The 13,994-nt window shown below is 40.7% G+C and overlaps 1 protein-coding gene across 1 annotated transcript in view; it reads right to left on the bottom strand.

Annotated features, from left to right (window-relative positions):
* LOC124166733 (probable ATP-dependent RNA helicase DHX35) overlaps positions 1-13,994 on the bottom strand; it is a 34,143-nt gene that overhangs the window by 12,071 nt on the left and 8,078 nt on the right. Inside the window, exons 6-7 of the mRNA XM_046544400.1 lie at positions 12,502-12,648; positions 9,055-9,196 (exon numbers count right to left, since the gene is read on the bottom strand). Of these exons, the coding sequence (XP_046400356.1) occupies positions 9,055-9,196; positions 12,502-12,648 (289 nt within the window). The remainder of the gene's footprint in view (positions 1-9,054; positions 9,197-12,501; positions 12,649-13,994) is intronic.

Raw genomic sequence — 13,994 nt, forward strand, 5'->3', positions numbered from 1 at the left:
GTAAGGGCATAAAATATAAAACTGGAGCAGTTAAACCAAAAATTTTATAATACCTAAATAACATCGTTGTAGGAGTCTGAGCCACGGTCATTGGAAGGGGGATACGTTAATTGTAAGTTGATGTTATCGACGGCATATCATTCATTTAAGTATGTAATTAGAACGATTTTGATGTTGACTAATGTCCGCTTAGCTTTTATATACAATAACTTCATCCGTTTATTCGTAGGTGCCGGAGAATTCGTCGTTTAGGACTGTATGTGCTTGTATTATGGGGTGAATTCCAGTCAATGCAACTTTTGCTCGCTGATTGGAGACATCTAGGAACTTTTTTGTGACAAAATAGTGTTATTTTCAACGTGACATCTCCCGTTAAGCTACTACTAATAATCACAGTGCCAGTGGTTGTAATGCACAAAGTTTGACAAGGTTGAAAAATATCGGCCAAGAGTTATCAGTGTTCCATCGTGATTGAATTGTAAAAAGTGCTATTACGCTATCGATAAATGTCTAACAGTTGTGTAAAAATTGTCAGTGGCGTGCTAATCTCCGTTGTTCACCGTAGATATGACATTTCACGATCACGCTATTGAAATAAAAACTGAGTGAAGTTTGTTATTCCATTATTTCAACGAATAGTAGTGAGAAAAGTCACTTGTGTGGGCTAATTTAAGGGTTTAAATCATCGAATAAATAGTTGTTTTCAACATAACGAGTTCTGTTATTGTAAGTTGTACGTGATGAATATAAGAATGTGATAGTGACATCCAGTTTTTGATAAGAGTATTTGCCTATTTCCCACTATATTTTTATGGTATATGCTAGTATATTGTTTATGGATTTACCTATATTATTGAAATAGTTTATAGCTTGTGTGTGTGTTGGCAGCGGAACCGATTCGCGATCTCACATGTGAATTGTGTGCAGACTGTTTTGCTGTGAATTCGTACCGTAGGACGGATAGGACTACCTTCTCCGTTAATTCGGTGATGCCAAATTCAACAGCACAGCTTACTCTAATGTCAACAGCACAGCTTACGATCGTTATCCTCCAGTATTAAAAGTTTCTTTTACAACTCGATTTGCCGCCGACGTATAGCAATAATTTGTCTTAACAAATTCCATGAGGGTCGTGGCATCAATTTTTGGTGTCCTAAAAAAAGGCTGGTGTCCTAACACCCCATGCCACACGCCTTTTAGGCGGCTTGCGGGGTATTATGTAGATGTAGATGAATTTCAGGTGTACTCTTCGAACGAGTGGCAACGTTATCATCCATTTTTCTGATCACTAAAACATACGAAGTGAAACGCTTGTACTTCATCATCCCGATGCCGCATTATTAATATCCCAAGTAATAATCTAGGCACAATAGCAATAGGAAAACTTACCCAAGAATAACAGAACAAAATAAAGTGACGATGAGCGGCTAAATACTCCCTCAAAACAAATTTTACACCATGCGCTCAGCGTATTTCCCTACTCCCTACGGTTGTTTAGGCACCTATGACGTCACGCCTGGCCTCGGCAACGCTCGGGTGTCTTCGCGCAGTGGTCGGCTCAGAGAAATTTTTCTCGATTTTAAATGCATTTTTTTTATTTCTTTTGATGTTGAATGGAGAAACTGAAGGTGTTTTTGCGAGCTAATGTATCCATTTGACTTATTCAAAATAGTTTTTAGAGCAATCTACGACCCATGCAAGTTCCTCATTAACTCCGCTAACCACTGTAGGTGACCCACTTGCTCTTGCTCTTTCACGGTGGTGCTGATTTTGAGTATAGACCCTATTCTCCTGTTTTGTATTCGCCTTTCCTCGTTGGATGGAATTCACTGTTGCCCTGCCCCTTCTTCAGCGTATCCTTCTTTTGTTTTCGATACTCCTTTTTCTCCCTCTTTCTCTGTATATAGTCGCGCTGTAGTTCAGCACCCGTTTTACCCATTTTTCTCAATACATATGCATCACTAAGCGTGGAATAGTAAGACGATACTCTCGCTCACGATCACACCGAACTAACTGTTATGTACGGGAATCTCTAGTGGTTTCAAAGGAGTGGAACTTTTTAATAATATTGAATGTGTTGTTCCCTATTTTGAATAATCAATTATTGTTGATTTATCTGATTATATAGCTCTTTGTTGGCCTGGTAATGTATAGTGTCCCTTAATTAGCGTAACAATGTCAGTCCGTGACGGCGCTCCTGAGCCGAAAGTATTGTTGCCACAAAAACAGTTCAGCACCTTAATTGTCGAGCACCTCATGCTTGATTTGGATATAAAAGGAGAATTCTTTAATATTACGGAGCAATAATTTACTGAATTAAATTCATGTAAAACGTCAAGGACTGACATGGTTATGTATTTGACTTGCAGACTCCATTTCTCAGAAAACAAATAGGTATCGAAATAGCAACTATGGACGGATATGTGTCATTAAGGGAATAAAAAAATCAATTTATACAAATTTTTTTCTAATTTTGATTATTGATGCTATATTTTTGAAATGAAAGTATTCGTCATATTTCGTACATGGCTAAAAACTGAAGTAAGCACATTAAAAAATCTCCCGTGTCAGAGACACACGTGACTCATGCAAAAGTCAGCACTTAATAACGAAAGTGTAGACTTAGTATCACAGATTTTGATCCATAACAGAGCCTCCAACCACTTTTCTTATTTTACCAGTCAGTATGACATTTACGTGGAATCGCTCTGCAGAAAAACCTTGAATGTGGGTCTAATGTAACAATTTCGTTGACTTAAACACGGCTGCTGGCTGGGACTGGGCCGCCGTTCACGGCACGGCCCAAGCGTGGCAGAGAGTCGTCTCATCTGAAAGTGGCCTGAATTTCACGGCGTCGTGACGTGAACGGCGGCCGGCGAAAAGTCATTCTCTAAAAAGTGGCCTCAATGTAGCACTGCCTGTGTTTCACGCCGGTTACCGCGCACCGCCGGGCCTCATTGAAATGGTCACCACGGTGCCCGTCAACGGCGCAGTGCGTCAACTGCGCGATTTGATTCGGTTAAAGACATCCATAGACACGTATGGTTGTTTGAAAGCACAAAGGGCTAGCAGTTGAGGGAATGGAAGGAAGGAACAGAAAGGATAGGAGGAGAGGGGGTTCTCTTTATTAGGGTATGGATCGTCGGATATTCAGCTCTCCACTTATAGCCTTTTCCTTTGAGCAGAAATGGAGGGCGCCACGAGTGTGGTTTCCGAAAAGGAAGGAAAAGGAAAGTAAAGCTGATGTCTTCTTTAGCCTTCCTCCAACATTGCAGAGACTCAAACACCTTGCCATCTTGTGTCAACGTCAAACACCATCTCAACACGCATGCTGCTCAAAGGAAATCTACAATGCTCATATGGAGTTAAGCAATATCTTGACCACTGCCGACTGGGATACTATTGACAAAATAACCTATGAGTCATCCCGTATCACTCAAGCCATGGTACGGGAAACGCAGATTAAGAAATTTGAAAAACTGAGAAGCAGGGAACATCCAGTTCATGATCCTGTAAAGGGCCGTTCCGTATTCAACCTAATGGACGAAACCTTGGATTGTGCCACAGAAAGCATCCTAGCGAAAGGTTTCAACTTCGCCATTGCTCCTAAGACAATTCCGAAAGAAAAAATCATCACCGGAGTTGAATCCACCATCCGGAAGCTGCCAAAAGGGATTGCAGATGAGATAAGGGAAGACGTGGGGAGTATCCTCCGCAAATCAAGACCACCGAGACCGAATATAACAGCAGCAGAGAGACAAGCAAATTGGAACGAAATAGCAGGGCCATCATCAAGAGTTCATCCATTCCAAGAGAATATCAACGAGGCCTCCTCCCTTCGGCTGCGAAACCACCGAGACACTACGGCCTACCAAAAATCCACAAAGAAAACGTACCTCTGAGGCCGATTGTGAGACAAATTGACGCCCCAACTTACTGGCTATCCAAATATCTAGCCCAATCACTCCAGAAATACGTTGGACGGACTTCATCACATGTGAAGAACTCATCCCATTTTATTGATATTCTTAATACGGTCTCCGTCACAAACGAAGACATCATAGCCAGCTTTGATGTGGTGTCTCTGTTTACAAACGTCCCTATCCAAGAATCAGTGGATATCATCTGACGACTCATCTCTGAAGGCATCCCGAATGACTTTCCCAAATTAGTGGAATATTGTCTAAGGAATTCCTACTTCTTATGGAATGGAGAATTTTACGAACAAACAGAGGGGGCAGCTATGGGGTCTCAACTATCTCCAGTTGTAGGGAACCTTTTCATGGAGGATTTCGAAGAAAAGGCCATCGCGTCGTACGAAAAGAAACCATCGCTCTGGCTGAGATACGTTGACGACACGTTCATCATTTGGCCCCATGGTGCCGAAGAATTGCAGAAATTCCTACAGCATCTCAACTCGCAGTACCACGCTATCAAATTCACCATGGAAATGGAACATGATGGTCAACTTCCCTTCCTGGATGTTTTGGTAAAAAGGAAAAGAAATGGGCTCCTACTGTCTGTAAAAAAAAGCAAGATACTCGAGTTTGAGGAGCTCTAGCGTCTAAATGAAGCAATCGATTTCAATGCAATAAAAAGCATACGAAAGAGAATTTAGTTCTGCGTTATATCATGTACTTTAAAAATTCTTCGGCTCAATAGTATTACCTGTACTTAATTTTTTCTCAAAAAAGTACCCGTTTTTTACGCGTAAAATCAAGGTGCCCAACTTTGAGCGCTTGGCATTCTCGTAGTTTTCGTTCCTTTAACTTGCAATTTTGATATAAAGAAGCCACATCTATTACTAGCAGTTTGCCGAAAACAAATTGTTTATACCACAAAAATTAACGGAGTTGTTGTAAACAACGCAAACCTCTGCTAACTTCGAAACCAGTGAGTCAATTGAAAATTGATTGGTACCGTTGTCTTCCGTAGAATGTAAGTTATGTATATACGTAGATCATACACGTTAAATGTCAGCAGTATATTCAATATCTTTTCTATTTATTTTTGTTTTTAGCTCTTGTTGTCGCCTTCTCCCTGCCTGACGGGGATGGCCTAAACAAAGCAACAGAAAAGAGAAAGTCTCTCGAAGTCGTGCGCAGTTGCCACAAAGCGCATCGTGACTCACAGTACCCTAGCAGTTAATGAATCATTCGCTGGTTGCTTTAAAACGTTTACCTTTAGGGATGATTCGACTATTGTTAGTGCAGATTCCCTCGGTGAATCAATCGTCCAAGAACGGGTTTTTCGGAGTACGGAAGTCCAAATGGTATTGAGTGCAATTTGCTTTTTTCGCTGCGAAGCAGAAAAATGTATGGACAAAAGATATCCTGTGTATCAACCTGTGTCTGATTGTCTTGGCATCAGCTTGATATCAGTGAAAAGAGTCGCGGCTAAACAGAAGGATTGTGAAAAGGAGAACACAAGTGGTGACCTTCCTACGGCACAGAAGAGGGTTCGTCTTTTGGGAAGGCCGAAGATCTTCATCGACGACTTCACGATTGGAGTAATAAGGAGGACAGTGCACGGTTTCTATTTGAGGAATATGTTTCCTACGTTACGCAGAATGATGGATCACCTGCTAGAGAATGTTCCCGATTGCCCACGTTTCTCTCTCCCAAAGTTAAGATCCATTCTGTTAGACATGGGATTTAGGTTCAAAAAGGTTTTTACCATCCGATAAAATTTACGCTTTTATGGCTTAGAATTTACGTCGTAGAAAAGCAATTTGATGGAAGCTCAGCCCAACCTGACCTTAAGTTTACCTGAAGGGAGCAACAACTATACTTTCATTGTGCGAGTCGGTCATTTAAAGGAAGCGCGCCCTCTGCTGAGTCGGTGGCAACCACGCGCCTCTTTTCGCCTCCCCCTCCCACAACGGAGCTGCCGGTACGCGCATAGAAACATCTAGATAAATAATAAGTGATATTGACGTTATTATTGATATTTAATATACATTAGATATGTGCTTGCATTACTAACATTCTACGGAAGACAACAGTACCAATCAATTTTCAATTGACTCACTGGTTTCGAAGTTAGCAGAGGTTTGCGTTGTTTACAACAACTCCGTTAATTTTTGTGGTATAAACAATTTGTTTTCGGCAAACTGCTAGTAATAGATGTGGCTTCTTTATATCAAAATTGCAAGTTAAAGGAACGAAAACTACGAGAATGCCAAGCGCTCAAAGTTGGGCACCTTGATTTTACGTGCAAAAAACGGGTACTTTTTTGAGAAAAAATTAAGTACAGGAAATACTATTGAGCCGAAGAATTTTTAAAGTACATGATATAACGCAGAACTAAATTCTCTTTCGTATGCTTTTTATTGCATTGAAATCGATTGCTTCATTTAGACGCTAGAGCTCCTCAAACTCGAGTATCTTGCTTTTTTTACAGACAGTAGGACATGCCGTTCACAGAAAGAAAACGCATACTGACCGCTATCTGAACGCTTCTTCGCACCACCACCCAGTGCAAAAAATCTCCTTGGTGGCAACACTAATACATTGTGCCTATGCCATCTCAGACACCGAGTCACTATCTGCGGAGAAGAAGCATCTCATTGAAGTGCTGGTAAGGAATGGCTACAGCAGTAGCATGTTGAATAGAAGATTTGTGGAGCAGGAGAACAAAGACGCAGCCCCAAAAAGGACCTCTGAGGAAGACAGCCGGCCGGAGCCAGAAGCATACGCCACAATTCCCTTTGTGGCGGGCACATCAGAAAAGATTGCCAGAATGCTCAGAAAACACAACGTAATAACACGTTTCAATTGCGTGACAAAGATATCAGGCATGCTATCCGGAGCGAAGGACAAAAATGGACCTTTATGAGGGAATATATTGAGTGCCTTGTTCATGTGGTAAATATACATTACATTGGCGAGACCTGCAGATCAATGAAAGTCCGATTGCAGGAACATCGGAGGGCTACCAAAAACAAGCAGCACCAAACTCTCAGCCATATCTGAGCATGCTTGGAGTGAACCTGGGCATAACATCCTCTTTGAAGACGCCAGGATAATAGCTAAAGAGAATAAATACTTCCCCCGCTTGATCAGAGAAGCTATTGAGATAGCGAAAACGCCCGCAAATTTCAACAGAGATCAAGGCTACAGCTTGCATACTGCATGGAAGAGGATTCTCCGACCACCAACAATGAGAGATGGACAACCGGCCAATGAGAGAGCAGCAGCGGATCAGCAGCCGCCGTCGCCTATATAAGGCGGAAAATTTTATGCCAATAAAAGGCGGAAAAATTTTACCCTCGACCTGAAGACGCTGACTGTAACGCCAGCAAAACTGTTGTCTTTAAAAAACAACAAACACGGTGAAAAAACCCGAATAGAATGGAAAGATCAGGTAGTGATACTGTTCATACCAGGGAAAGTGAATTCAGCTGAGAAGGATTTTATGTGAAAGACAGAGTATTACTGTGCAAAGTTAGTGATAAAAGATTTTAATTTGAAAGATGAACACTTTGATGAAGCACATCAGTAGCGATACACATAAATGTGCGAAAGAAAGGGGGCCCGCTAAACGACAGCTATCATTTGAATACACAGTCACTCAGTCAAAGAAAGCAAAGGAGGAGCTTGTTGTTGCTACCACAGAAGCATTTTTAAAGGCTTTATTTCGAGTAAAGAAACTTGAAGTATACACATATGAGGTAGTGGTAATTTGCGGTTCGCCGATCGTATTCACCAAGACTACATATTTGAACCATATACCTTGAATCAATATAAGTTAAACCATTTCTTTCATTTAGTTTTATTAGAAATTTTGTACAATCCAAATTGTGTTAAATTTTATGTAAAATGCTTAATAAAAGTATAAGTATTCATGAAACGTGTATCATAAAATAATAAAACGCCTATACATGCGCGAAAATTGTAGCGTTATAATAACACCGCCAAGATTTTCTGTAACACCGAAATCACATGGTTTCAAAACGAAAAAAATTTAGCAAAAAAAAAAAACCACTTTCACGGACCTCTAGTAATATGTGAATTTTAGCGAAAATTTAGGTGCACATACTTAGAAGAAGGTTTCCTCCATTATTCAGTCAGTCTGAATTGTGTTCATTGCATTGAACTCATATGAATCACATTTTATAAAAATGAAAGATGTGTTATTTAAAAAAAAACTTTGGGTGGTGACAGGTTAAGAGATTTCTTTTCCTGACCATGATCTTTTTAGCAGCAAAAACATGATTGTACTCGCACTCCTACTGCTTCATGTAATACATGGTTTCCGCATCCGTGGATGCGAGAACACGGATTCAGAAAAATGGTTTGCACAAATGCTTCAAAATCACTGTGTGATGTCAGAAACTACACTGTCAGGCACCATGCCGCACAGTCGCGTCTTGCACAAGTTGTCTGGGATGCAACTGCAGTGGGATGCAGTTGCGTGATCACTGAGCGCAATCACGCATAGAGATGCTTGGAAAACAGGAACACGGGACTCCCGTGAAGGCAACGGGCACGCAATCACGCCATTGCTCAGCAGCAGTTATAGGAAACCAGGACTTATGGCAAATTGTCTACGCAGACGAGTGCCTGGCTATGACTCACGCTATCTCTACTTCCACTTCCCTCACTACCTTCACTCCTACTATTCCCTTCCCTTCAAGTTTGACCTTGACTCATCGCAGCATAAACATCTCTAATCGTCATCAGCACTGCTGAAGTAGACGTCCAAGTAGACTTGAAACATTCCTTGTTAGCAAGTAAATAAAATAATTCCATTTCACCACAGGAATTCTAAAAGAAATGTTACGTCCAGAGTAAAATAAAAAATGCAACTAGCATTAAAATGCAAATATCCAGGTGCTTTTGCATCCTTTCTATATTTTCTTAAAAGGATGCAAAAGCGATATTGCGATCTTTTTAGCGGCAAAAACATGATTGTACTCCCATTCCTACCGCTCCATGTAGTCTCTCTGCACAAGTACATACATACATTTGTCCCAAGGCAACAAAATTTCCCCACCAACCAAGCACGAATCTTTGAAATGTACAATTGAAGAGGGGAGAAACAAATGCTCACCGGTACACCTTCCCAGACTGCACTCTGCCAGCCCTTCCTGCCCGCTGGTTAGCAGAGGCACGTGACTCGGGGACAATCACCAAGGAATCTGCATTGCAGGCCGTGTTGAACCAACGCAGTTTCACAAATCCACAATCAACAACTGGCGAAGGAGAGAATGCAAATGGGTAGGAGGTAAAAATTCTGCATAAAATATAACATAGATGTAATTTGAAGGAATTGTACGCGGCATAGCAAGTAACAACACCTCAATACACACGGAGAAATGGTACACTGCAAACAGAAACTGCTTGCTTCTCAAGATCAGAAATTAAATGAGAAAATTGTAAGCCACAAATAATAATACATATTACAACTTGTAAATTCAAAAGCAAGATATGAAGTTACAAAAATAATAATAATAATGACCAAAAACATATTCTACATTGGGACTGACCAATTCTCACTGATGGATTACTAGAGGTCCGTGAATTTCGCGAGACGCGATATCGCGAAATAACGCGAAATAACACGAAATAACGCGAAATCGGTTATTTAAAACGAAATTTCGCGTTATTTGCGATTTTAGGTGGATTAGCGAAAAAATCATATGCAATGAGTCGTAATCTATTAAAACATAAGCCTTCATTGTTTAACGCTGCCGACGTTCATTTGCTTTATCTCATTACGATTCCAAGGTCAATAGGCTCGTTTAGTCTCGCGCATCCGCGTAATATCGCGCACTGTGGTGATTTATCCGGCAGAATTTGCCGTTAAATTTATCACTGCCTCTTTCTTACCTGAAGAATTAGATATTATGAATTAAAAATGCGCGGAAAGAAATTTAGCGCGGCCGCGGAGGAGCGGAAATACAAGCTCACACGCCCGATACGCGTCAATGCCGAGCAGTAATTCCGGCGACTCACCGCGGATAGGCGCATTAGACTGCGTTATTGGATAACTTGTTGCAGGAATACCTTGAGTATGGGTCTAATGTAACAATTTCGTTGACTTAAACACGGCCGCTAGCTGGGACCGGGCCGCCGTTCACGGCACGGCCCACAGCGTGGCAGAGTCGTCTCGTCTGAAAGCGGCCTGAATTTCACGGCGTCGTGACGTGAGCGGCGGCCGGCGAAAAGTCGTTTCGTCAGAAAGTGGCCTCAATGTAGCACTGCCTGTATTTCGCGCCGTACACGGCGCACCGCCGGGCCGGATTGAAATGGACGCCGTGGTGACCATGGCGGCCGTCAACGGCACCGTGCGTTAACTGCGCGGTTCGATTCGTTTTAAGACATCCATAGACACGTAAGGTTATTTGAAAGCACGAAGCGCTAGCAGTTGGGAGAAGGGAAGGAAGGAACAGAAAGGATAGGAGGAGAGGGGATTCTCCTTATTTGCAGACGGATCATCGAATATTCAGCTCTCCACTGAGCTACAATGCAAAAAAATCATTTCGACATTGGCCAAATCTAATACCTAATTCTTCAGGTGAGAAAGCGTCTCATTCTAGATGCTTCAGGATCGATAAATGGGAAATAATTTTTCAAGTTTCTTTGAATCCGATTATGTTGTGTTATGTGCACTTCTTTCTCTGCCTTTCCTGACTGATAGGCAACAGCTGTTATCAAAACTACGCGACTTTGTTGTATCTAGCTGCTGTCCCATCTTCCCTCAAAACCTGGGTGAGGGGTATCGAAAGGGAACCCACGACATGAAACATTTCAGACAATTTGTAAGTTATACAGTACTGCAGCTACCCAGCACTCAGTTTGAAAACACCACCGTGATAGGTTGTGTTTTGGGGTTAGACTGGTTTTTTTTATCGTAGTTCCAGCTTTCAATATTGAACGAAGGATAGGAATTTTAAAATACCAAAAGCTAGTGATACTCTTCACACCAGGGTAAGTGAATTTAGTTGAGAAGGATGTTATGTGAAAGACAGAGTATTACTGTGCAAAGTTTGTGATAAAAGATTTTAATTCAAAAGATGTGACACTTTGTTAAAGCACATCAGTAGCGATACTCATAAACGTGCGAAAAAAAGGGGACCCACAAAACGACAGCTATCATTTGAACACACAGTCACTCACTCAAAGAAAGGAAAGGAGGAGCTTGTTGTTGCTACTACAGAAGCATTTTTAAAGGCTTTATTTAGTGTAGAGAAACTTGACAATGCAAAAATCCTGGAATGGCTCTCGAAGTATACACATATAAGGTAGTGGGGATTTTGCCGTTTGCTGATTGTATTAGCTAAGACTACATACTTGAACCATTCATATACCTTGAACCAATATAAATTGAACCACTTCTTTTATGTTGTTTTATCAGAAATTTTGTGCTATTGAAATTGTGTTAAATGTTAAGTAAAATGCTTAATAAAAGTATAGGTATTAATGAAACAAGTACCATAAAATAATAAAACGCCTATACACCGGGAAAAATGTAACATTATAATAACACCGCCAAGATTTTCTATAACACCAAAATCACATGGTTTTAAAACGAATTTTAGCAAAAAATAAAACCACTTTCACGGACCTCTATGGATTACTATAGACCAGATAGCCTATTAATCAATAAAAAAAAAGCAAACATAATTGATACTGCACTAGCATTACGCCATAGTATAATAACCATATGGAGAGAAAACAGCTAAATACAAGAATTTAGCAGATGAAATAATAACTATGTACATAAAAGAATATCAAATTATGTCGGGATTTATCTGTAAGTAAAATCTGCAGAGGAAAAAATGTAACATACATTTAAAAAAGAAAAACAGAAGCTGAGATTTTTTAAAAATTATCACCAACGTCGGACAAAAAACATTTATGCTCTAAACTTGCCACATTGTGAGGGCACTTCTGAACAGATAAAATAGGACAAGGTAGGATAGGGTGAATTCTCTTCCTCAACTGCCGAGGCTTCCATCCATATGACAAGTAAATTCAAATCTTGAAACTTTTAAGATTGTGAGTAGTAAATTCTAGCTAGCCCCCCCTCCTAAGACACACAGGCAAAACTACTGACGAGCTGCACTCAGGCTGCAAAAGATGCAAGAAACGACAGTAACACGCTGCTGCCAAAGGATATCAGCACATATGCCAACACCGTGTTAACATGTGTTCATGAAGGCCTGCATCTCACAGGCATCGTAAGAACTTAAACACTACAATGGCTTAACCCCTTCCACAGCAGAGAGAACCAATCAGTTGAATACATTTTCCAGAATCAGAATCATTTTTCATTCAGAAATTTTTTTTCCTTCAGCTGTATGTTTGACTTTTACAAAATGCTTCAGGTGTTGTTTTTTTTTTTGAGTTGGCAAACATCTATGCATACCAATTTTCATCAAAATCTAAGAGGTCAAGGATCAACTCCACACTGAGCTGGCGTGGAACGACCGCCCATCATGCCACACAGTTTCAGTACCATGGGTAAAAATAGAGTACATATAGGTACACTTACCATACAATATACCGGGAATGGTGACTGATGTTTCTGCAATATTAGTGGCAACGACTACTTTTCGCAGTCCCCTTGGTGTCGACCGGAAGGCCTTCAGCTGTTCTGCATTTGGCAGTGATCCGTGCAGCGGTAAGACAAGTAATTTCACTGCAAAACGCACAAATATGTACACCATTAAAGCACCCACAGATAGGCGCAAACATTAGTGCATATTTTGACCATGCACCACAAGCAGTCACATGGGAGAGTGGATTTGGCTTTTAGAGCATCAACCCCCTCCCAAAAGTTTTACCCTGCAGACAAATGCCCGCCACTTGGGGGACAACTAGCCCACTAACAGCACTAAACTTCTCGTTTTCTACCAACTACCTGCCAACCTCGGTGGCCTTGGGGTAAAGTCCTTGCCTGCCACACAAGAGGTCATGGGTTTGAGTCCTGCCTAGGTATATATGTTGGGGCAAAGTTAAAAAGGCTGTATTAGGCCAATGGAGCTGTTTTCAATAGTACAGGAATAAATAAAATTAAAATTAAATTACAGTAGAACCCCGTATTTGCGTTATCGGAATTTACGTTTTCCCGCAAATTGCAAGTTTTTTTCTGGGTCCCGTCATATTTCCTATCTCTCCAATGTAAATAGAACCCTGTATTTACGCCGTGTTTTTTTCATTTTCCCGCCATGTGCATCACGACGTGCCGGCTAAAAAAAATTATTTGCCTACTAAAACAATAAATCGTGCATATCAGCTCTTAAAAACTATCTTTTGGCTTCCTTTCGCGCATTTGTATTTAAAAATCCAAGAGAAAGAGACGCAATGAGAACTATTTTCGGGAAGAATTTGAATGTGGCGGGACAGAACGCCACTAACGTCGGAAAGTTGAACTACATCATCTCGTTTTTTGTCATCGGCGGAAAGATTCACGATATGAAAGTAGGTGTTTTGAGCAATCGAGCTATGTAATAATTATAATGCAAGAACTCCTGAAGCAATGTTGACAATAATCATGTAGCCTATAATTTGATACGAGAGTTTGAAAGAAAACCAGACGTGCTGAAACGTGATAAATGCCGGAACTATAAAACTTGTCATCATTTGCGCTGACTTCATTCAACAGTTGCGTAGCGTAGATGGGTTAATTAAATACTTAAAAAAAACTTATTTAAACTTGAATTATCCCATTCACATAGCAGCGTATCGCAAACAACTGTAACTTTAAAAAGTTATGAAGTCGCACGACCGTTTGTACTACGCACTTGATCGCCGAGGAGTAGTTCAGACACTCGTGTGTTGGCAAGTTATCCTCAATTAGTACGGGAAATAGAATTTATCCTGCTTGAAAATGGAAATTCGAGGTGAAAAACAGACATTTTTAATTGACGAGAAAATGAAAATTTTAGAGCTAGTTGATTCCCACACCGGAACACGCATCGATTCAAACAAATTCGTGGTGAAAAATCGCGATGCCATTGTAAAATATGCAAACCAGTGCGGAAA

This window comes from Ischnura elegans, chromosome 10 (assembly GCF_921293095.1).
Source record: "Ischnura elegans chromosome 10, ioIscEleg1.1, whole genome shotgun sequence".
NCBI classification, from domain to species: Eukaryota; Metazoa; Arthropoda; class Insecta; order Odonata; family Coenagrionidae; genus Ischnura; species Ischnura elegans.